Source organism: Setaria italica, chromosome IV (assembly GCF_000263155.2).
Source record: "Setaria italica strain Yugu1 chromosome IV, Setaria_italica_v2.0, whole genome shotgun sequence".
NCBI lineage: Eukaryota > Viridiplantae > Streptophyta > Magnoliopsida > Poales > Poaceae > Setaria > Setaria italica.
In genome coordinates this window covers 36711796-36733745 of record NC_028453.1, presented here as the reverse complement: position 1 = coordinate 36733745, position 21950 = coordinate 36711796, and the positions used below count along the sequence as shown (strand labels likewise).

The window sequence follows — 21950 nt, the reverse complement described above, 5'->3', positions numbered from 1 at the left end:
GGCTCCTTTTGATTGGCACTTCAGTGATGTATGCTGTGAAATTAAGTCCCTTTTGTTTTTTTGCAAAGTTAGTTTGAAGCTCAAATGCCAGAAAGAGATAATTGATTCTACTGAAGAACGATGTATCATGAAATGAGGGATGAGGTGCACGACGGCATGCTGAAATAAAGCATATAAAATTAGTGCTGCCTCACACAAGCGGAATATCCCTTGGAGGTGCAGGAGATACACATGAAGTGATGAAACCCTTGATCATCCACGTTTATTGATGAACTGATGGCGGTATGTGTGGGCAGGTTGAGGTGGTTGTTTGGACGCAGCAATCATCTTCTTCTGATGGAGTTTTCTTTAGAATGTCGACCCGTTGAAGCCAAAGTTGTGTCGCTGTAGCACATAGGAATTTAAGGCTTATGAGTACAGATCGTAAAGTTGCAATACTGGGATACTATCGAGTATCATAGACAAATTCAAACGGTTGGAAGGGAAGCGAGCGAACACGGTTGATCTGAGCTGAAGCCTAAGATTGCGCGTAGTACCTGCACATCATCGAATTTGATGTAGAATCTGGACTTGCTGACCGAGAGCTTGGTCTCCAGTATCTCAGCAACGGCCGCGCTCAACTTGCCGTTGACGCCGGGGCCGATCCCGCCGATGGAGACGAGCTCACCGTACGCCGTTGGCTCTTCGCTCGCCGCGAATGACATGGGCACCGACCCGTTTATGGACACCATGACGTACTGCAGCAAATTGAACTCTTAAGTTTATCGGTAGCAGCTGATTGAAATGCATCGTCAAGTGCCGGAGCTAGGTAAGATGCTGCGAAGCCTAATAAGCAGTTAAAGAGGCATAGCGTCGAACAGGCAGGGTGCATTACGGATTCGGGCTTGCCGATGATCCTGGCGACTGCCTTGGAGCAGTCCTTGAGGATGTCGGCGGCGACGACGGCGTCCACCGGCACGTTGGTGCTCAGGATCAGCGTCGGCATCCTGCTGCTGCGGTGCGCCTCGCTTCTGCTCCGTGGCTCGGCTCCGCCCCCTCCTCCCCTGCGTTGCGCTGCGCTCGTGGATAGGAGGAAGCAGGCGAGCGGGTGGAGGACGAGAGGGGGCTAGAGAGGGAGGCCCACGCGTACGGACAGAAGGGAGGGACATGGGCTCAGATAGCCTCACAGAGGCACTTGTTCCCGCAGCTTGGGCCGCAATACGAGGGTGGGTGGGCCGGAGGAAGTTGGGGACTCGGACAAAGGAATTTGAGATGCCAGCCCAGCCCGAATTGATCACAAAAGTTCGCAAAACTTGTTTTGGTTCACAAAACTTGTTTGTTTTTAGCTAGAGGTTTTTCTGTCATTTCTTTTGAGCATTGTCCTTAAGAGAGCATCATATCTTTTTGACTCGTAATTCGGTGGCTTCTCAGACTATTGTGTGGTGAGAGGAACCACCTGATTTCATTGGTGCCTAGTAAAAGCCGTGTTTGTTTCGGCGGTTGCCATTATCACGGCCATGCAGCGCCGTATCGCGACGATCTTTCTGCGGCGGCGGTTTCGCGGTACGCAGTTCAAATCCAGCCGCGGGGCTGAAGCGCGGTGTGAATATGCGCGGCAGCCGCGCCCCGTTCGGCGCGATTCGGCACGGTGGGCTGCCGCACCGCGAAAAATAAGCGGCTCCAAACGGGGCGAAAGTATTCTAGAGCGAACCAGCAAAAATCTGCAACAAAACGGGAGAAACAGATTGGAGCTGGACTCCACCATCTCTAGTTTATGTTTACCAGGAACACACCCACCAGGCCACCACCACACAGCCGTACTCTAGCGCAAAAGCTCCATCAAGATCATGGAGTTAAAGGAGGACACTGCGAGATAGGCTTCGGTTCCATGGTTCCATGACAACGGTCAGATGTTCAGGAAAGATGCTCCACAGATACTTCAGGGTTCAGAGTGTTATGCTGATTCGGTCTCTGTGGTGCAAGTAGAGTGATCATCTCCGCTTTTAGTTTTGCACTACAGCTTCAAACCTATAAAAGCTTGGCTCTTTTCGTAATCTTGTTACTTTTCTTGGGTCCCAATTTGTAGGAGCAAGTTGCATCTGAAGATTCATACGCGCCAAGGCCAAGCATTCACCTTTAGCGCATGCATTGCGCACACCAGCCGCAAAAAAGGCCTGAAAATAAGCCCCTGTTGGTTGTGATTTGTGAATGGTCGCGGCACAACAGCCTCCGGATTGGCGGAAGTTCCAAGCCGATGAATGCCACAGAGGTGCGAGGGCTGAGGGGCAGTCGTTGCTCTAGGAGCACGACACGGCGCGGCAACGACGACGTACGGCTCCACGCGGACGGCGCCGCGGACATCCTGCTTCTGCGCGCGCGGCATCTTGCGGGGGCGAAGGTGGTCGTACGGAATCGGCGTGGCCGGTGGTGAGGAGAGATGTCCGAGGAGCGTCGATGGGTGCTTCTAGCCTTCTGGGGTCCACGGCGGCGGGCACAGCCGGGCCGGTGGCGGTCCTGTCTCCGTCTGCAGCAGAACGCTCGCCGATGGCTTGGGGGACTCCAGGCGGAGGACGAGATGGCGTAGTTGCGCCGCCAATGTCAACCGGCCGCCCGCCGGCGAGTGGCAGGCTGGCAGCCCGACCCAGGGGGTGGACGGTAAATGAAATACCGTCCACCCCTGTTCTATGACAGCCGTCGGATCGGACATCTGCGGCCATGATCGCGGCGCATATTGACAAACGGGGACCCTTCTCTTCTTCCTCGCGTGCTCGAGGCTCCGCTTGACCGGTCGCCGTCCCCCTCGCCGATTCCGGTCGCGTGGGTAGAGGCCGTGAGAGCTCGCGGCAGCGGCGGCGGAACTGAGGCCGCGCCCCCGGATGCCAAGGTCAGACGCTCCCGGTTGTGGCCTGGCCGGTGAAGCCCCTGACGTCAATGGTGGGTTATGTCCTTGCAGTTGCAGGTCGGATATGCTGGCCATCAGTTCCTCTGCAGATCAAGGCAGGAAAAAACGGGGCGAGAAAGACTTCGATTCCATCCATGACAGCGAGATGATGAATACTGCGGAGCAGTGGTATGCGAGTGCTATGCTGAGTCGGTCTATCCGGTGCAAGTTCAGCAACATCGATCATCTGAATTTTTTAAGCAAGTACATCGATCATCTTCGTTTTCAGTTTTGCCCTACAGCTTGCTACAGATCGGAGCTTGGCACTTTCGTTACTCTCCTTGTTTCCATTTGGACCCAACTTGTAGGTGAAGAGCAGGCTTTACCATCTGTTCCAGCAAGTTTCAGCAACTTCAGTCCCATTGCTTGTGACAGCCGATTTTTGGATTCAGAGTTTCCTTGCTTTAGTGGTCAACAAATGTGACGTTCGAGCTTCAGGGTCATCCAAACAACAACGCTTGCTGTACTCCAAGCGCAAATTGTTCGTGATAACGTTATTCATCTGTACTAGTCCAAGCAGATTCATACACTAAGGCCAAGCATTCACCTTCACTTCACCTACGGTCCCACCATGAGCGCATTGCTGACACCAGTCGCAAAAAGGCCTGAAAACAAGCCTTTGTTTTTGCTGTGAATGGTCGGGGCACCACAGCCTCCTGATTGGGGAGAGCTCCACGCCGATGAACGGCACCGAGGTGCGAGGGGTCAGTTGCTGGCCGGCCGGGGCCGTATGCGGACAGGAGAGGAGCACGACGGCTCCACGGGCACATCCTGCTCCTGCGCGCGCGGCATCTTGCGCCGCAGCGAGAACAATAGCACATGTATAGAAAAGTTGGACATACACATTATTTATTTATCGGTTCACGTTATATGAACTTCCGTTTAAATTTGCAGTGCAAGAAATCAGAACTCTTATCTTGAAATAGTCTACCACATTCGCTGCACAGAATACACATAGTGACAGACTCGGACATGATAAAATATGAACAATATGTTAACAGAGAAGAAAAGAAAAGGAACAATATGCCAACAGGAGTATCTTGTTTCTGAAACAAGCCTCTGTCAAAAATATTAGAACATCCCTTCTCCATCAGAACAGTAGCACCAAAACCAAATATGCCACCAGTTACAAAACAGAAGGTTATAAAGAAGAAATCCAGTAATGAGTTTTGATGACAAGCATTGGAATGAAAACTATCTTCTTTGTCTGCTGACTACATCACAACCAAAGTCGATGTATCACACAGTTCCCTCTGCCACCAACATCTGTTCTTTATTTTCTCAACAATAGGAAAACAAAAAAACATCATTCCAATAAGAGCTTTGTTACAGCACACTAAGCTTTACGGCTGGCCACACTTGGCGACCGGTACCCTGCTTTAGTGGGCTTTCCCCAGGGAGAAACTGAAGGCCTGCCTCCTTTGGTACGTCCCTCACCTCCACCATGGGGATGATCCACAGGATTCATAGCAACACCACGGACAACAGGGCGCCTGCCTAACCACCGGCTATGCCCTGCTTTTCTTAGCTTGCGCGTACCATGGCTTGGATTAGAGACTATACCAATTGTAGCACGGCATTTTGAATCCACAATCTTCTCAGCACCTGAAGGAAGGCGCAGAACACACTGTGCACCTGGCTCCTGGACTACCTTAGCATATGTACCTGCTGCTCGAACCATCTTCCCACCCTGACCAGGACGACATTCAATATCATGCACCCATGTTCCAATTCGTGCATTGGCTAATGGTATGCAATTTCCGACCTTTGAGTTGAGGTCAATTATATCATACTGATTAGCTGAGGAACTTGGTGAAGAGGCTGAACTCTTAGAAGGTTTGGAGGAATCATAGTTCATCACTGTACTACCTGGCAGGCATTGGTGACTGGCCAATACATAGGATACTGGTACACAATCAACCTTTCCCTTTGGCCCTTTACTCGTACCAACAGACTTTGCTGCCAAGCTACTGAAGCGGTTAGCTTGTGTCAGAAGCAAAGGTTTCTTCTTCAGATCATTCTGCCAAGAGAGAGCAGCTTGACGCTTCATTCTCTGTGCCCAAAGCACATCATCTGTTGTCCATTTCTGAATCTCAGAAAGAGAAAATGTCTGTTTTCCTTCTTCATTTCCTCTGACTTGAGTGAAGAAAGCAGGCTTGGCACCAGCTAGAGCTATCCTAGGTAAGCTCAATGATGGACCAGAGTTAACAGAAGGAATATCTCCATTGCCCAGAGAAGAGTACAGTGCAGAAGCAGCTTCCTTTCCTTTATGCTCTCTACCAGACAATGCCGCAAGGGAAAACCGACTGGAGACATCTGCCGTGGTAGATCCTGGGGTGTGAGAGTTGGTACTGAGCTCTTGTGGAATCTTGCGGCGGCGGAAATGTACCCCTTGGACCCATCGAACCAGAGCAATGCTAGAGGAGCGATTCGGGTCATACTCAATCCGCTCGACAATGCCCAGGGAAGAGGTGCCCCGCTTCACATCGACTTTCCTCTGCAACCTCTTGGCCCCTCCTCCACGGTGGAAAGAGGTGATGCGCCCGGACGAGTTCCTACCTGCAGTCTTCGACGAGCTCAGAGTTAGACGCTTCAGCACCCCCACCTTGGCCCGATCTCTCATGAGCGAGATAGCGGATTGGCGTGCCATCTTGCTGACAGGGGTGGAGTGTAGCAGGAACGAGTTAAGACTCTCCGAAGCGTGCAATCGGGCTCTCCTGCAACATTCAAAAACCAAAGACTAATTACAGGTATATCTAGATGAAGCATTATATCACCACTTTTCTCATCGGCATGACGACAATAATTCAGCAGAAAATATATTGCAAAATCCATTGCCGCTTGCCCTAAAGTCGCACTGGAAATGGAAAAGGAAACTACTAAACAACCAGAGCCAAAGGCACCCAAGTATCATCAAAAGGCACGCGCCAAGCAGTTGGTAGCCAGATGAGGCAAATCAACCGAGCAAAACCTAAGCGCCCACGCCAAGTCCTAACCGCGCCAAGCCCCAACCCACGAACTATCTCAATATTAGCCTAACTCAAGAATTCCAGCTACGTGGATCCAAGACTATCCTGACAAGACTATCCAAGTACAATTCGACTTGGGAATCCAACTCGTATCTGGCCTAAAAATCCGATCTTTTTACACAATCTCACCCTGGATCAGACGTGCTAACTAAACAAGCTAAAGCTCCAACGAATCCATCCAGCCTAGTTGAAATGTAGACGAGGAGGAAACAAGACGAACCACTAACCAGGCACCGGCGGGGACAGGGCGGTGTCCAGTTCAGTCCCCGCAGGTGGGGAAGGGAAGATCCGTCCGACGGTCACGGCAGGCCTCGTGCGCTGAGGCGAGAGAATCCCAGGAGCCGGCGGCGCGCGGCGGCAGGGCGGGGCAGGAGGTTAGTCGCCTCCCGGCGCCCGGCGGCGGCGGCGGCGGCGGCTGCGAGTGCCGACGGGGAAGGAAGGATGGAGCCACGGCGCCTGCCGGTGCTCTGGTTTTCGAGAGAGAAGGGAGCCGGGCCGCACGCTGAGCGGGCGCGTGCTGGGCCGCATGTTGAGCGAAGCATACCGGCCCACAGAAATGGGCCTGCCGCAAAAAAAAATCCTGGGCCGGGGGAGAACGTTCAATTGCCATGCTGCTTGCTGGATGCTTCGCCGAGTCCAGACGACCGTTGTTGGCCGCCGCCGCCGCCGCCGCCGCTGCCGAGGAAGGTAGGTTAAATGAACCAGGACGGAATTTGATAATTTAGGGGAGGGTGACGCCAGCCGACGACCACCCAACAACAGCAGCACGGTCGCCGTCGCCGCCGTACCCCGTCGTCTTCCGGTTACTTCTAAGCTCTAATAAAGCGGGCATGTTTGCTTGAGCCCCGAAATCGCCATCACGGCAGGCCGGCGTCCTGCTCCACTTCCCCGGGGAGTGCCCGACTGTCCGTCTAGCGACCTCAGCAGCACACTGAACTTTAGAGGCAGTTTCGAAAGACTTGTCCTAAACATGATTTCACCGGTAAATCCAAAACTGGTGGCTTCAAATTCTTGCTTTCTTTTCTCCGTTTGCGAATGATTTTCAGATTACATTATCTTGGTTTAAGCAAAACATGTAAAAACCGGATCTGGTAGACAAGCTCCGTTTTCCATCCAGTCTTGCTGCGTTCTTGCATGCAGATGCACGGTTCCTGCCCGTGATACTGTAACGCAATGCACAGCAGCTGGGAGCCCGTGATCCTAGTGGAGGCCCGCACTGTCAGAACAAAGTGTTGCAGTTGCTCCTCCCCGGACCCCGGGTCACACGTGACCTGGAGCGGTAGGTCACACGGCTGTGCCCTGTGGGGGCTCCTCACACGTGTACCTGGGCGAGGAGCTCAAGTCCGCAACGTGACAAGGCGCCCTCGCGTCAAGACACGCACGACGACTCCCTTCTGGTAGGTCTGGTGGTGCTGGAAGAGAGGGGGAAGCCGGGAAGCAATGGGCGCTGCGTGCGGGGCCCACGGGAAGAGCGACAGTGACAGGTTGACAGCGAGGTTCGTCTCTTCCGCGGACTCCCCCCACTCCACTCCACCTCTGATGAAGCCTCCTTTTCTTTTTCTTCCCCTTCCATTCGCTAAAACCCTTCCTGTTCCTCGTAATAGTAGCAGTAATTCACCAACAAATCTTTTTTTCCGTTCTCGTTTTCATCGACGAATCCAAGCAGAAACGTCTCGCCGCTGCCGGCCGGCCGCCGAATTCCGTTTGCCCATGCCTTTTACCAGCTCTGTTTCCTCCGCCCCAATTCGGGTCCAGTTCCAGCCCAGCTAATCAACTCCAACAACGCCTCAGCTGTCCCTCCCTGTTCTGTTCTTCATTTCTTGCCCAAATCGCCACACCACGAGCACCACCTGAACCCAAGCGTGGGCAGCTCGATTACTTTCCGAGTTCGCCCGTTCTTCGAGGTTGGTGCGCTGGTGGTGGGGAGTGGGGATGCACTGAGATGATGCCACTTTGATTAGCAACAAACAACCCGCTGTTTCTTCTCGGAATCCTTAATCATTTCCTCCCCTTTTTCTTTTTCGCTCGGTGATCGCCTTTTCCCGAGATTTTTGCATTTTTATTTGTCGGCGACCATTGGCTCCGTCTCCGAGGCGGCGCCGAGCTCCTGAACCGAGCAGCCGGGCCGATGTGGCGGCAGCGGCAGGCGCTGCTGGTGCTGGCGGTGGCGTTGTGAACAAGAAATTCCTCGGGTTCCACGCGGCGGCACCCTTTGGCGTTTCGGCCCCTTCCTTTCCTCCCTTTTCCGCTGGTTTTTTTCTGGTGGGAGCCTGGGGGGTTTTGCGTGGCTCTCCGGTTGGGTTTAGGACGGACGCCACGGCATCTCTCTCGGCTCTCGCTCGCGGCTCGCCCCTGATTTGTGATTTCCCCCACCTTCCATTCGTCATCTCTGATTGGGTTTCCTTCCCGATTCGTTCCCCCGAGCTGGTGCCTCTGATTCGGTTTTCTGGGAGAAAAGTTGCGATTTTTGGGTGAAGTTTTTTCGGTTTGTTGGATCGAATCGATCCATGGCGTCGTCCTGCATCCCGGCCGGCCTCCGGCTGGACCTGGAGATGGTCAAGGCGGCGGGCGCGGCGGCGGCGGCGCCGCGCCCGGCGCACTCCGCGGCGGCGTCCTCCACGCTCTCGGAGGCGTCCAACGCGTCCTCCTCCTCGGCGACGTCGTCGGTCGCCTCGCTGTCGCTCAAGCGCCCGCGCACGCCGCGGAAGCGCCCCAACCAGACGTACAACGAGGCGGCGGCGCTGCTCGCCTCCATGTATCCCTCCGTCTTCCCCGCCGCCATGGGGCCCGAGGCGGCGCCGCCCCGCCTCCTCGGCCTCGCCTCCGCCCTCGCCGACGACCCCGGCTGCTCCGACCTCCTCCCGCCGTTCCCCGTCCTCGACCAGGCCGCGTTCCTCCTCCGCGACCTGCCGCCGCCGCAGACACCGCCGATGCCGATGCCGATGAGCCCCGTCCCCGCCAAGAGCTGCCCGTCGCCGGCCGGCGTGAGCAGCGTCTTCAGCGAGTTTCGCGACCCGGCGCCGTCCCCCGCGACCCCCGACGCCGCGGCGGCGGACGAGCCCGGGGAGCTCGACTTCGACGACGATGACAGCTTCGACGCTGATTCCATTCTGTGTGGCGTTGATGAGAGCGCGGCGGAGGGCATTGACGGCATCATGGGCAAGCTATCCATGGAAAACAATGCAGCAGCAGCTTCCAGCACCAACTCCAACATGCCCAGTTCCAAGATACACCCATACCTCAGGAACCTCATGTTGCTGGGGCTCAGCTTCAGGCATGATCAGCGCAGCATCAACCAAGCGCTAAAGCGGCATAATGTCAATCCTGAATGGTGGATGTGCCCGGCCATACCAGTGAAAGACATTGCCCCGCCGCCACCACCACCACCATTGGTGGCAAAACCAACAGTTTTGGAGAAGAAGAAGAGTAAGAAGAAGTTATTGGATTCCTTATATAAGGATGTGGCCACTGAGCATTGCAAGAAAGAAGAGGAATGGACTCCTGACTTTGCCAATGGTGGTACTGGAGTTTTGGCATTGCCAAAGACAGGATTGGGGCTGAGGTTGAACACTGAGCGGGTGCTCAAGGCATGGTGCGGCAGAGGCTCAGTGTTCGCTGACCGCAATGCATCTGACCTACCATTGTCTTCTGCTCATGTGGTGGTAAGTATTCCTAGCTTCTTTAGATAAAATGATCTTTATTACAGTTCAAGACAAAAATGGCTGGAGTTGTTTGAAACCTGCATTATGTTTGTTATCCATATCATCTGATAAAGAGAATTTGTTTCGTATCAGTAGAAGATTAGATCATCTGCGGTTTTCATACCATCAACGATTGAAAATCCTGACCTGAGTCCATCTACATTTCTAGTCAGTAGAGAGTCTCTTACAAGAAAATTTTTCTGTCCGTGAAATATGTAAATATGGCCATTACAAAACACCAGGATTTAGCCTCCCTCAATACTTGATCATACCAGGTGAATGCAACAGGAGAAGAAATTCCAAATGGACCTTTTCTTCCAGTTGACTCTTCATACCACATTTAGCTCTTATTTGCAGTTTCTAATTTTATGGAAGGAGCAGAAGAATATTCATTGTGGAAATTTCAAATAGAACTATTGAAATAAATGTTGTTCACTGCTCCACTGCTTCATTTGAGTCCTCATATAGTACATTCACCCATTAGTATGGAATTCTGAAGTAATTGCTCTATTTCTGTATTTCTGGATTCTTAAGTTGGCGTTCAGAGACAGAAAACTGAATGAAGGATGATTAAACCAACGAGGAAAAAGAAAAGCCGGAGCGAAAAAAGGAAGCATCTTTTCCTTAGCATCGAAACCTAATAAAGGCTCCTTATAATCCCTACCCAGAAAATTGCTCATCCAACAACTAACTTTCAGACATTTATGTTTCATTTCTGGAGATGTTCCTAATTTAAGAAAACTCTCATGTGAGTGACTGAGCTTTCCTAGCAGTTGCTGTTTATTCCTACCATTTTAATGAGCCATAGATGGCTAGACCTACTTTTGCACAATGTACAAGTAGGTACCTTAAGGCATGTATGCATGCCCTGTTTCGTCATCGAAGAGTGGTTGAGCTCCAATTGTTTTCGGATCATAGAAAGAGCTAGTGCAACAAACTCTAACCAACTTGATCTTTCTCAAATGAGTGAATGACCCTATTAAAATGGCAAAAATATTGGAGCAGTTGTGCTTTTAAGAAAACACGAATTCAGATTCATGAGTCTCTTTCTAGTTTCTAGGAGCATCAAATGTCTTAGGTTATTGATAAAGTGTCCAATTGTACTGCCAGATGGTATATGAATATGACTCTACCCTATCCCAACTTGCTGTTGCAAATAGTATACGAACCCAGTATTGTTCCATGTAAAAGGAAAATTGTTATTATTGATGATGTGTGTTACATCAACATGCTGAACAGCTGAAGGCCAGTTACATTACAATACAAACATTCCATTCATCTCTTATGGTCGCTTCTACCTGAAGAACATTCTTCTTACTGACAAGTGTGTAATTTCCATCGCAGGTTAAACATGAAGGCAGTGATATGTTCCCAAAGAATGGTACCAGTGCTGTTATCAGGGAAGGCAACATTCTAAAGATGCAGCGCAAGCAGAAGATGTGCACTCCCCTCCCCTCAAATAAGAATAGCCGGTACTACCGGCCTCGGGTCAATGTAAGCAACAAAAACCTGACTCCTGAGACGATGACAGTTTTCTCTGGCAAAACCACCAAATGTATCACATTTTGGGCAGTTTATGAAGGTTTTCGTGTTTTGGTTTGGCAGGGAAGGTTTGTCAGCAAGGCGCATTTTCTCCAGTTACAGCATCAGCAGCAGCAAGCATCAGAAAAGGAGAGCTAAAGAAGACAAAATCCCGCCCCTAGGGGCATCTCCGGGGTTTCCCTCTCACCCCCCGAGAGAAGCACAAAAACTTCTCCAATTTCATTTCTGCAGTGTTGTAGCGCTGCAGATTGTAGAGATGCCTGTAGAGTGGCTTGTTTCCAGGGGCGATCAAATGGTGGTTTTGCTAGCAACTTCTCCAGCTTCAGATGCTGTTGTAAAAAAGGGCATGGAGTAATATCCCTACCAGCTAATGGAACCGTGTTGTTGGTGCGCTTCTGCAATTCCTGCTGTTTCCTGTTCTTGGAAATTTTGCCACATGACACTCAAAAGGCATCGAAAAAGTGATCTTTGCTGATGAACACTATAATCTCGTGTATATTTGTTGCTAGACACGATTCATTGTTCAGCAAATATACACAAAGTTGCAGTGTCTAACAAGGATCGGTTTTGTCCGGTTCTTTCAGCAAAAGAGCTTGAGCGCTAAGGTGACGCGTTTTGAGGGCCTGTTTAGTTGCCCGGACAATCAAAATCACTGTGCCAGCAATGTAGCGTTTCGTTTGTATTTGTGAATTATTGTCCAAATATTGACTAATTAGGCTCAAAAAATTCGTCTCGCAAAGTACAACAAAACTGTGCAATTAGTTTTTGATTTCGTCTACATTTAGTACTCCATGCATGTACCACAAGTTTGATGTGACGGGAAATCTTCTTTTTGCATAGTGTTAAAGTTGGGGTTTTGGGGAAACTAATTGTTTAGTTGCCAAAATTGGGAGTGTCAAAATTACTGTTCCGGCACTGTAGCACACTGTAGCGTTTCGTTTGTATTTGTGAATTATTATCCAAACATTGATCAATTAGGCTCAAAAGATTCGTCTCGCAAAGTACAACAAAATTGTGCAATTAGTTTTTAATTTCATCTACATTTAGTACTCCATGCATGTACTGCAAGTTTGATGTGATGGAGAATCTTCTTTTTGCATAGTGTCAAAGTTGGGAGTTGGGGGAGTAAACAAGGGCTAAACAAGGCCTGAGTGCCCGTGGCAAAATTTCCCCAGAAATTTTTCAGAGCTGTCTGTCTGCTGAAATATGTGATGATCTGATTCTGCACCTGTGCATGTGCCGGTTTCGTCATGTGAATTATGAAGAGAGTAATAAGGAGATGAAAAGTTGTCTGGGAAAATTCCTGATCAGGCCGCCGTGACAGCAATAGAATAGACGCTGATGTCACTACAGAATCAAACCATTCATCAAGGAAGTGGAAGTGTTTTGTTGGTTTTTACTAGGAATCCAGTTTGTGGAGGGGGTTGGTGTGCTGAAAGCAGATGGCAACAAACAAGGCCTGTTGCAGTTGCTGCATGCACAAGCTATTAGCAGGTTGGATCACCAAATCCCCCATGGCCCCATTCGCTCAATGTTGTTGACAGCACACAGCCGTTCAAGTGCACTTGAGTAAATCTCATGGAACTATAAAGAGCAACAAGTATTTCAACATGTTCTTAACCGAACCAAAATTATTCTGACATCTGTCATCGCAGAAGGTTTTTAGTGGGGCGCGTAATTTTACCGTTCAGAATCATATGCTTTGACCGACATTTAGTATAAAAGTAAATGAATTATGTGCCATAGAATTTATAGATTCGTATTGAAAGCTTTTCTAACGATTATGATTATTTTCAGGAAGACCTACGATTATGGTTATGTAACAGTTAACAAAATATTAGATTTTATCTTTTTTTTAAAAATGAACAGGAGTATATTTGATGTCGTTAAAGTTAACCTTAACTTAGTTTTTTTATGTTACAAAGTTTGTAAAATAATATTGTCGAGCCGGTATTACTAGTAAATCTTTTTTATACGCAATTTAAATAAATCTGTCTACTAGTAGTATCGTTTCACATCGCTACTACTCATCCCATCTGCACTGCACCGATGCACGATATCATCAGTTACCAGAGTGACCCATGCTACATTTTCTACGCGGAATTAGGACTTAGGAGTAGTGGGCAGTGGCCGTCGTCATCGTCATCGTCATCGGCTCATCGTCTCTTGGTTGCGGTACGGCCGCCGCCTCGCCGGCGTTGGCAGTTGGTGGCGACGGCGACGGCACTGGGGCACGGCACGGCACACCCGTCGAGACGATGAGATAGGTCGGCAGAAAAGCCCTCTAGTAATATAAACGGAGCGCGCTGCCAATACTCCAGACGAACCACGACCCCTAAAAAAGAGGCGCCTTTTTCTTTTCTTTTCCCTTCCGGATCCTCCGCGCGCGCCGCCACGATGGCCGCCCTCCGCCTCCCCGCCCCGCCGGCGGCAAGGTGGGCCCCGCTTCCTTCCCAAGTGTCTGCCCCCGCCGCCGCCGCCGCTACCGCCGTGGCGCGGCGGGTCCGTCCCCCTCGCCGCCTCGTGGCGCTGCGGGCGAAGGGAGAGGAGACGCCGGAGACGCCGGAGCCGCCGGTGAGGACGCTGCTGATCGACAACTACGACAGCTACACCTACAACATCTTCCAGGAGCTGTCGGTCGTCAACGGCGGTGAGTTGAACGGAAGTTCCCTCCGTCTCTGCGCCTGTTGCTGCGTCGGCGTGCTCATTGCGCCTTCACGGGCGGGCGGTGGAACTGACGGAAGCCTATGACCATGATCCTCTTAACGCAGTGCCGCCGGTGGTCGTGCGCAACGACGAGTGGACGTGGAAGGACGTCTTCAACCGGGTGTACAAGGACAGGGCCTTCGACAACATCGTCATCTCGCCTGGCCCTGGATCTCCGGCGTGCCCCGGTGACATTGGTGAGCTTACTTCACCTTCAGTTAAGCCGGGATGCGCGAAAGAGGCTGTTTATTCATTACCAAGTGCAACTTACTAATCTGGTGCATGTTTTATTTTTTTTAAGGTGTATGTCTGCGGATACTTTTGGAGTGTGGAGACATACCCATCCTGGGTGTCTGCCTTGGCCACCAGGTGATACCCGTCTTTCCATTGTAGTGTTCCCCATGTGAACTTATTTTTATCAGTCTTGACAAAGAAATTATGCTAGGATCATGCTGTGTTAACTTTACCTGAAATGTCTGTTGTTGTGTTTGATCATTGCAGGCCCTGGGATTCATACATGGTGCTAAGATTGTTCATGCTCCGGAGGCTATACATGGGAGACTCAGGCAAGGCCTTGAACTCTGTTACATGAAAAATAAACCTACAAGGAGTGGTGGTTCTCTGCTCAATTCTAGCTGTTCCTACCTCTGACACATGATTTTGACTTCCCACAGTGAAATTGAGCATGACGGGTGCTACCTCTTTAAATGCGTTCCATCTGGTAGAAACTCCGGATTCAAGGTTAGTACCCCCTGTGCTAATAACCCCATGCCATGTCATTTAGGTTCATAGTTCAGACTTTTCTTGCTGTATGCAATGTGAAGGATCATGTACTTAGTTACTGGTTCTATTTTCAGGTAGTGAGGTATCATTCACTTGTAATAGAAGCAGGTTCTCTATCTGATGATCTTATGCCAATAGCATGGACTGCCTCTCCAAATTTGCTCTCTTACCTTGAAAGTGATCGAACTGATGTTAGTCCCTTCCTGGGATCGTTGGACAACAACTTTATGGCAATCCCTCTAGAACACAGTATCAGTTGTGGGGAACTATCCAACATAAGCAATGACAATGCTAGTGAGTCAGATGGTTCCAGGGTTATAATGGCCATCAGACACTCTAGCAGGCCTCATTATGGAGTGCAGGTATTCTAGTTTCTCCTGTGCAATGATTTCTCCAAGTCCTAGCCAACTGTTCTTACACATGATTGTCTTTTATTCAGTTTCATCCAGAGAGCGTTGCTACTCATTATGGAAGACAGATTTTTCAAAACTTCAAGAAGATGACAAGAGATTTTGGATTGCACTCATCATGGCTTCAGGAAACAAAGGTTCACAGTATTGGTAAACTGGAAAAATCTCAAGTACTATCTGTGGTGAAGTTGTTTGATACAAATCCCCTTTATGCATCATTTTAGTAGACATTTCTGTTGTTCCGCAGGTGAATTCTGCTGGCCAATGTGGTTCTGTCTCCCATGATTTGTTGCATACTGAAAGACTGGAACTCCAGGAGCCTAACGGGGCTTGCATGCTTGCACAGAGAGCCATTGGGAAAAAGTGTTTACGGTTGCGATGGAAGAAAATCGATAGGTTCCTTTGTTCCTCAGTTGGATCAGAAGACATATTTACCGCTCTTTTTGGCCATCAAAGCGGTGAAGACACATTTTGGCTGGATAGCTCATCAGTTGATCAGGTACGCAGTCAGCTTATTCTTAACCAGTCACCAATTTAGTTTTATTCTATAGATTTCATCAGATGTGAAATGAAGCTTGACAGGGCTATGATTTGATGCCACGATTAAGTCTTTGAAAGCAAGAATCTTAACAAACTAGGTTGTGTTTCGTTCTAGCCGGTAAATTAATAAAATAAATCAGTAAGACAAAAAAAAAGCTGATGAGCTGCAGTCAATGTCTAGTTGAGCGATAGATCTTTAATTTGTTGGAAACTTATTTGGTCCTTTGTCTTTGTTGTGATCTTCTGCTTGCAGAATAGGGCACGCTTTTCATTCATGGGTGGTAAAGGTGGATCCCTATGGAAGCAAATGACATTCCACCTATCTGGTCAAAGGTGAGAAGTTGCTTTCACAAAGCAGAAGAAACATACTTTAATGCATTATCCATGCCAGCATGTGAATAGACCTTTTTATTTCACAAATTCTGTTCCAGAGCCAATTGTGGAGGAACCCTTATTATCCGAGATGCTTGTGGATCTACTGCCAACAACTTTATCAAAGAAGGTTTTTTGGAGTTCCTTAACAAGGTATATGTTGAAAGATTGCTGATGCTTATTCTAATTATTGTCATTAATTTTACGGTTGCCAGTTGCCACTATCCAAGTTTTGTTTTCCGAAAATTTTTCTCAAGCACAAATAATTGCATATATTTATTAAGGTACAATGAACCCAACTTTTTTTTTGTCAACATAGGAGTCCAATTGTTTTGTTACAAATAAATGAATGTGGTGTACAAACTTAGCATAGATCACTTTACCGCTATATGAACTTTCACAGTTCCCGCATCACAGAGGAACAAACTAAGTGTGTTACTAGTTTATGTACTCAATTGGCAGCAAACCATGAGAAAACAATATATATGTTGGATCTGAGGTTACTCATTATGCCGCATTACACGACTAACATAGTATCTGTATTCTGCACACATGACCGGCCCCAACCTTGGGTACATTGTTGCATGCATTTGTCTGAGTTTTGATTATCACTGTTTCGTAATTTGCAGGAAATGCAGTCCATTGAATACAACGAAAAGGATTACGAAGGACTGCCCTTTGACTTCCATGGTGGCTTTGTTGGATATCTAGGGTACACTGATTTGTTATCATGACTGATGCTTTTCTTTTACTTGAAATATACACTTGTAGTTTCATATTAGATATCATATATATACGAATATATCAATTTTTGCCTGCAGTTGGACTAGTTTCCTGCTACAGACATTTTTTTATTTAAACCATGCTACAAACATTTTTCTCAATCTTGTCCTCCTCATTCCCTTGATTGTCTTGCATGGACCATGGATTCATCTGGGGCGTTTTGTACTTTAATTAACTCCCTTTGTATCATCCATGTTTCTGGAGTCTATATGTGTTTTTGGAGTCCTTTAAGCTCCCTTTGAATCTCTTTAGTTTTCATCTGATACCAGGTATGGTCTTAAAGTTGAGTGTGGTGCATCATCTAACAAGGCCAAATCAAGTACTCCTGATGCATGCTTCTTCTTTGCTGATAACACCGTGGTGGTTGATCACAGTAACGGTGATGTGTACATTTTATCATTGCATGATGAATTTTCTTCAAGTAATGGAGATGGGACATGCAGAAATTCAACACATAATTCATGGTTAGTGGAGACTGAGAAGAAGCTTCTTAGACTGGGCGCTATGCCTCCAGGATTGCTGATTAATGGGAAGGCATATGCTATATCATCTAATGTGAATAAGCAAAGTTTTGTTGTAGAGAAGTCCAAGGATCAATATATTAGAGATGTTCAGAGTTGCCTGGATTATATCAGAGATGGAGAAAGCTATGAGTTATGCTTCACTACTCAGATGAAGAGAAGAGTAGACTATATAAATGCGCTCCAGCTCTACCTTAAATTGAGAAAACAAAATCCAGCCCCTTATGCAGCCTGGCTTAACTTCTCCTCAGAAAACTTGAGCATATGCTGCTCTTCTCCTGAAAGGTTTCTACGACTAGATCGAAGCAAAACTCTAGAAGCAAAACCAATCAAAGGCACTATAGCACGTGGCAGAACACCAGAGGAAGATGAATGCCTGCGTTTGCAGTTGCAATACAGGCAAGTGTAAATATATTCTTTTCTGTTGTTAAGATATCTTAGCTCAAATCTTTCACAAAATGTTGATCTTGGGGTTCTTTGCTTTTCATGATTTATTTATTTGCTACTCTTAGTCTTTTGAATTGAGTGTGTTTTAAATGGTCTTCCTAAAAAGGTTTGGTGTACATAACTGCAATCTTTGTTGATATAAAGCTTGGTTCAATAGTCTGTTACTGTCTGCTCAAACTCATTTAGTGTTCAGCATCAAAGATCTATCATAGAAAATGACATGGTTGTATAAGATTTACAGTAAGCATAAGGATTGTCTCTTTCTTATTGTTTCATTGGAGGTTTCTATAGTCGAAATTCCATTTATGTTTCCCTTTCTTGGTGGTGCAGTATTATTGTTAACAGTCGATGCCATATGGTTCGATTTAAGTCATAGTACTCATGCTGGTAGTTTTTTTGCTTTTGCATGTGCTCAACTTCAACAGTGAAAAAGATCAGGCTGAGAACTTGATGATTGTTGACCTCCTAAGAAACGATCTGGGTAAGGTTTGTGAACCTGGGAGCGTTCATGTTCCTCGTCTCATGGATGTAGAGTCATATAAAGCTGTTCACACCATGGTGAGTACCGTCCGTGGAACAAAGAAGTCGAATCTGAGCCCTGTCGACTGTGTCAAAGCAGCCTTTCCAGGTGGTTCAATGACTGGGGCCCCGAAAGTTAGATCAATGGAGATTCTCGATTCACTTGAATCTAGTCCGAGAGGTATCTACTCAGGATCCATTGGGTTCTTTTCGTATAACCACACGTTCGATCTGAATATTGTGATCCGGACAGTCATCCTGCACAATGGAGAAGCTACAGTAGGGGCAGGTGGGGCGATTGTAGCAATGTCAGACCCAGAAGCAGAATACGATGAAATGATGCTTAAAGCAAGAGCACCTACAAAGGTGGTTGAAGGTTGCAGTCAAACAGTTTACAGTTCAGATCGATCAGAATCGATGCAGGCAACGACAAGTTAGATCAGATAGCAAATACAAATGTTCAGGCTTCATTAGTTAACCAAAGGCCCATTCTAACAAATTGATCTCAGCAGTTGGTGTGCATGCTAATGGACAATGGTAATGGAACTGGTCGATTGGGGATGGATACGAAGGCATTGCAATTCCAACCCCTTTGCTGAAATGAAATAAAAGAGAGATTGAAGTCAGATTTATGGTGGCATTTACGGTGTGTTGTTAACTGCAGGCTGGAGCTACAAAACATAACAATACCAGATCAACTTGTACCTCAATAGGCCATCCCAGAATTTTTGTTTTCTTTAGAATGCACAGCATCGGCAATCCTTAGCCTAGCCTCTCCCTCTCCTTTGGTGTCAGGAAATCCTACCCGTACAGGTCACTCCAAGGCCCAACGATGGCTGGATGCTTCACCTTCCTCGAGTGACTCCAACGGGGCCTCCCCTTCTTTCAAGGAGGTTCTTCGAGGAACAGCCTCGGCAGTGTCAGGAAATCCTACCCGTACAGGTCACTCCAAGGCCCAACGATGGCTGGATGCTTCACCTTCCTCGAGTGACTCCAACGGGGCCTCCCCTTCTTTCAAGGAGGTTCTTCGAGGAACAGCCTCGGCAGTGTCCTCGCAGACCCTTGGTGTCGCTGTTTCCAGGGAGTCTCGGTCACTGCCTCGTAGGCTGTTCCCCGTGCTCCTCGGGTCGTCCTCCAGTTTGTTGGCCTCCCTTTTCAGGCGTGGCGCCTCGACGCCGACGGTTGGTGGACGACAAAGGGTCGTTGTTCTCGCAAGAATCGTCTTCATCAGGCACGCTCGCCCTGTCAACCGATCCCTAGTGACCTCCGGGGTAGGTGCTTGAACTGCCTCTCTCCTAACCACTGCGCGGTGGAGTGCCGCTTAGGACCTCGTTGCTTCTCCTGCTGCAGTGTCGAGCATCACTCCTACGGCTGTCCGCGTCAATTTTCGAGGTTGTGTTCAGAAGCGCCTCCTCCTAGCAGGCATTTGGTTTGGCGGTAGGTGCAAGCTTCCCCAGCTGCTACACCCCCCTGGCCACCATGGATGCACAAGCTTCACAAAGGGTCGAAACTTCTGGTCGTTGACGGCGTGCCCGGAGTAGGGGGCACCGCAGGGCGGCTGGTGGTGGCCAGGCCCTGCCGGTCGACAGCAGCGACAGGTGTGGTGAGGAAGCAGGGGAGAATTCCTTCTCTTCAAGCGATGATGATCGTCGGACCACTGGGGCAAGGCCTAGGAAGATCATCGATCGTTCAACCACCATATCACAGAGGGAATCTGACCTTGGACGGGCCTTGGTCATCTCAGTGTTTGGCAACTATCTGGATAGCTCGGTGAGCTCCATTCTTGCTACAGTCTTGCAACAGTTTGGGTTTGATGAGGCATAGATCGTCATTCATCGTTTTGGCACAGTGAGTTTCCTGCTCACCCTACCAGATGCTGAGTCGGTGACAAGGTTCTACGGCAGAGGGCGGCCGATCATCTCCGCCTCCCACCGCCTGCACGTCATGCGTTGGTCAAGGTTCATCAACTCCAGCACGACAACCCTCCCTGTCGCCGTTGAGCTGGAGATTCGTGGAAGCCTGGCCCATGCTTAGGAGCTAGAGACGGCGCGCCAGCTCCTTAATGGCTTTTGTTGGATCAATGGACTTCATCCGGACACTTAGGACCGACGGGATGTATTCCGGCTAGCTGCTTGGTGTTCTTCGTTGGAGCATGTCCCTTCTAGGCTAGATTTAGAGATTGTGGAGCTGCTAGTTGCCGGCGACGAGCTCCCGGCGAAGCGCTCTCTCGTCTACCCAATTGACGTCTTGATCGTCGCGGCAGAACAACAGCCTCCGGTGGACCACCCTTCTCAAATTCTGGTGTGTGCTAGGCTGGGTCCATCCGTTCCCTCACGAAATGTCTCAAATTCTGGCGGCGGCATTGATGGCACGTCGGCCTGCTTGTCTCCCATGCCGGCAGCCACGTCAGGTCCCGAGGAGGACCGCCTATCTCCCTGCGATGGCAGTGATGTCGGATGGGCCACCTCGCCTCTCGCGCTGGCGGCCATGGCGGGTTTCGAGGAGGACCGCTCCTTTCCCTGCGGCAGACGGGACGACGGATGGACCTCCTCACCTCTTGTGCTAGCGGTTGCGACGTCCGAGGTCTCCGTGCGCCCCAAAGGGCGGTCGATAGAAAATCCGTGTCGGGACTCGCTTTCTGGTGTCATTATGGCGGCTGCGGGTGTAAACCTGGAAGCCTCCTCGCCTCCTGCGCTGGTGGCCACGGTGGGTTCCGAGGAGGACCACTTCTCTTCCTGCGGCGGTAGGGATGACGGATGGGCCTCCTCCCCTCCTATGCTGGCAGCTACGGTGACCGAGGCCAAGGGGCAGCCCGAGGATTTCATGCGCCTCGAGGAGCGATCGATGGAAAATCCGCCTTGTGACTCGCCCCCTGAAGTCAATATGGCGGCTGCGGATGTAAACCTGGAGGACAGGCTGGTCCCACCCGAGGCTGATGGACTGCAGGCCCGAACCTGTGACGCCATGGTCGAAGAACAGGAGGCCCAATTTTGTGCAGCCAGGGTAAGCCTATTGCTGGAGTCTGTCAAGTTTCCAGAAGCACAACTCCCAGGCTCAGCAACTGGTTTGTGCACCTCCCCAGAGAAGGCCCTATCCTATGAAGCTACAACGAGCCCAACAGTTGTGCCTGGCAAGTCATGCGCTCTAGGCTCCAACATGGAGGAAGCACAGAGTTCGCTGGGCATCCCCGTAGGGCTAGCTGCCGTTCCGCGGCCACCGGGTGACGTGAACCCGTCATTACCCGAGATCGGCGTCTACTCCCATCGGCGGCCGTGCCCTGACTCCTCGACGACCACGGCACAGAAAGCTTTTATTGACAAGCTCTCCAAGAACACAGAGGGCCTAATTCCCCAGCCGCCCGCAGTGCTGAAGAGATGTTCGAGGGCTCCTCCCCCCCACCTTTGTTCCTTGTAGAAGCAGGAGGACGGCTGGGTTGGAAGCTGAGCTCCCTAGTATTCCGAATGTCGGCTCTTGCAAGACTGTCATGCGCTCCCATGGCATTGAGTTGGAACGAGAGCATGTCAATCAGAAGATAATGGACGACTACGCCAAACTTTTTAGCGGCCCCCTCTCGGCTTCTCACGTTTAGGCCCTCGCTGCGCTCTTTGGCTGGTCACCTCCCGAGGGATACAAGTGTCCTGGAGTGCTGGTAACTACCTCCTGAGCAGCATCGTGGT

General features: G+C 49.6%; 4 protein-coding genes across 7 annotated transcripts; 2 read left to right on the top strand and 2 right to left on the bottom strand.

Annotated features, from left to right (window-relative positions):
• Positions 1-85: 85 nt before the first annotated feature.
• Positions 86-1098, bottom strand: LOC101764466 (macrophage migration inhibitory factor homolog). Its single transcript, XM_004966062.3, has 3 exons — positions 875-1098; positions 537-737; positions 86-384 (listed from the first exon to the last, which is right to left on the bottom strand). Exons 1-3 carry the CDS (start codon positions 983-985, stop codon positions 349-351), a joined length of 348 nt encoding a protein of 115 aa, XP_004966119.1. The 5' UTR covers positions 986-1098; the 3' UTR covers positions 86-348.
• A 2833-nt stretch (positions 1099-3931) lies between these two features.
• Positions 3932-6411, bottom strand: LOC106804309 (60S ribosomal protein L2, mitochondrial). 2 transcript variants are annotated; one of them, XM_014805094.2, is made up of 2 exons: positions 6170-6411; positions 3932-5637 (listed from the first exon to the last, which is right to left on the bottom strand). In XM_014805094.2, exon 2 carries the CDS (start codon positions 5568-5570, stop codon positions 4257-4259), a length of 1314 nt encoding a protein of 437 aa, XP_014660580.1. In that variant the 5' UTR covers positions 5571-5637; positions 6170-6411; the 3' UTR covers positions 3932-4256. The 2 variants fall into 2 exon arrangements, with proteins under 2 accessions (XP_014660580.1, XP_014660579.1); XM_014805093.2 differs by having other exon boundaries at positions 6177-6411.
• Positions 6412-7413: 1002 nt separating this feature from the next.
• Positions 7414-11775, top strand: LOC101763382 (protein CHLOROPLAST IMPORT APPARATUS 2). Its single transcript, XM_004966059.2, has 3 exons — positions 7414-9611; positions 10995-11144; positions 11256-11775. The coding sequence occupies exons 1-3, from the start codon at positions 8457-8459 to the stop codon at positions 11328-11330; spliced, it is 1380 nt and encodes a 459-aa protein (XP_004966116.1). The 5' UTR covers positions 7414-8456; the 3' UTR covers positions 11331-11775.
• Positions 11776-13515: 1740 nt separating this feature from the next.
• Positions 13516-19016, top strand: LOC101755552 (probable aminodeoxychorismate synthase, chloroplastic). Of its 3 annotated transcripts, none has more exons than XM_012845698.2 (13): positions 13516-13842; positions 13964-14095; positions 14200-14267; positions 14400-14464; positions 14573-14639; positions 14756-15043; positions 15121-15228; positions 15339-15590; positions 15885-15964; positions 16063-16156; positions 16633-16715; positions 17056-17706; positions 18180-19016. In XM_012845698.2, the coding sequence occupies exons 1-13, from the start codon at positions 13590-13592 to the stop codon at positions 18709-18711; spliced, it is 2673 nt and encodes an 890-aa protein (XP_012701152.1). In that variant the 5' UTR covers positions 13516-13589; the 3' UTR covers positions 18712-19016. The 3 variants fall into 3 exon arrangements, with proteins under 3 accessions (XP_012701152.1, XP_022681904.1, XP_022681903.1); XM_022826169.1 differs by having other exon boundaries at positions 15121-15241; positions 15319-15590; XM_022826168.1 differs by having other exon boundaries at positions 15121-15261.
• The last annotated feature ends 2934 nt before the right edge of the window (positions 19017-21950 follow it).

Excerpts from the sequence above, each read along its gene's own strand:
- LOC106804309 (XM_014805094.2), bottom strand. The coding sequence starts at position 5,570 with ATGGCACGCCAATCCGCTATCTCGCTCATGAGAGATCGGGCCAAGGTG.
- LOC101764466 (XM_004966062.3), bottom strand. The coding sequence starts at position 985 with ATGCCGACGCTGATCCTGAGCACCAACGTGCCGGTGGACGCCGTCGTC. Across the intron at positions 738-874 it reads TCATCGGCAAGCCCGAATCC|TACGTCATGGTGTCCATAAA; the intron begins GTAATGCACCCT and ends AATTTGCTGCAG. Across the intron at positions 385-536 it reads TCAAATTCGATGATGTGCAG|CGACACAACTTTGGCTTCAA; the intron begins GTACTACGCGCA and ends TATGTGCTACAG.
- LOC101763382 (XM_004966059.2), top strand. The coding sequence starts at position 8,457 with ATGGCGTCGTCCTGCATCCCGGCCGGCCTCCGGCTGGACCTGGAGATG. Across the intron at positions 9,612-10,994 it reads TGTCTTCTGCTCATGTGGTG|GTTAAACATGAAGGCAGTGA; the intron begins GTAAGTATTCCT and ends TTTCCATCGCAG. Across the intron at positions 11,145-11,255 it reads ACTACCGGCCTCGGGTCAAT|GGAAGGTTTGTCAGCAAGGC; the intron begins GTAAGCAACAAA and ends TTGGTTTGGCAG.
- LOC101755552 (XM_022826169.1), top strand. The coding sequence starts at position 13,590 with ATGGCCGCCCTCCGCCTCCCCGCCCCGCCGGCGGCAAGGTGGGCCCCG. Across the intron at positions 14,268-14,399 it reads GTGTCTGCCTTGGCCACCAG|GCCCTGGGATTCATACATGG; the intron begins GTGATACCCGTC and ends TGATCATTGCAG. Across the intron at positions 14,640-14,755 it reads GTAGAAACTCCGGATTCAAG|GTAGTGAGGTATCATTCACT; the intron begins GTTAGTACCCCC and ends TTCTATTTTCAG.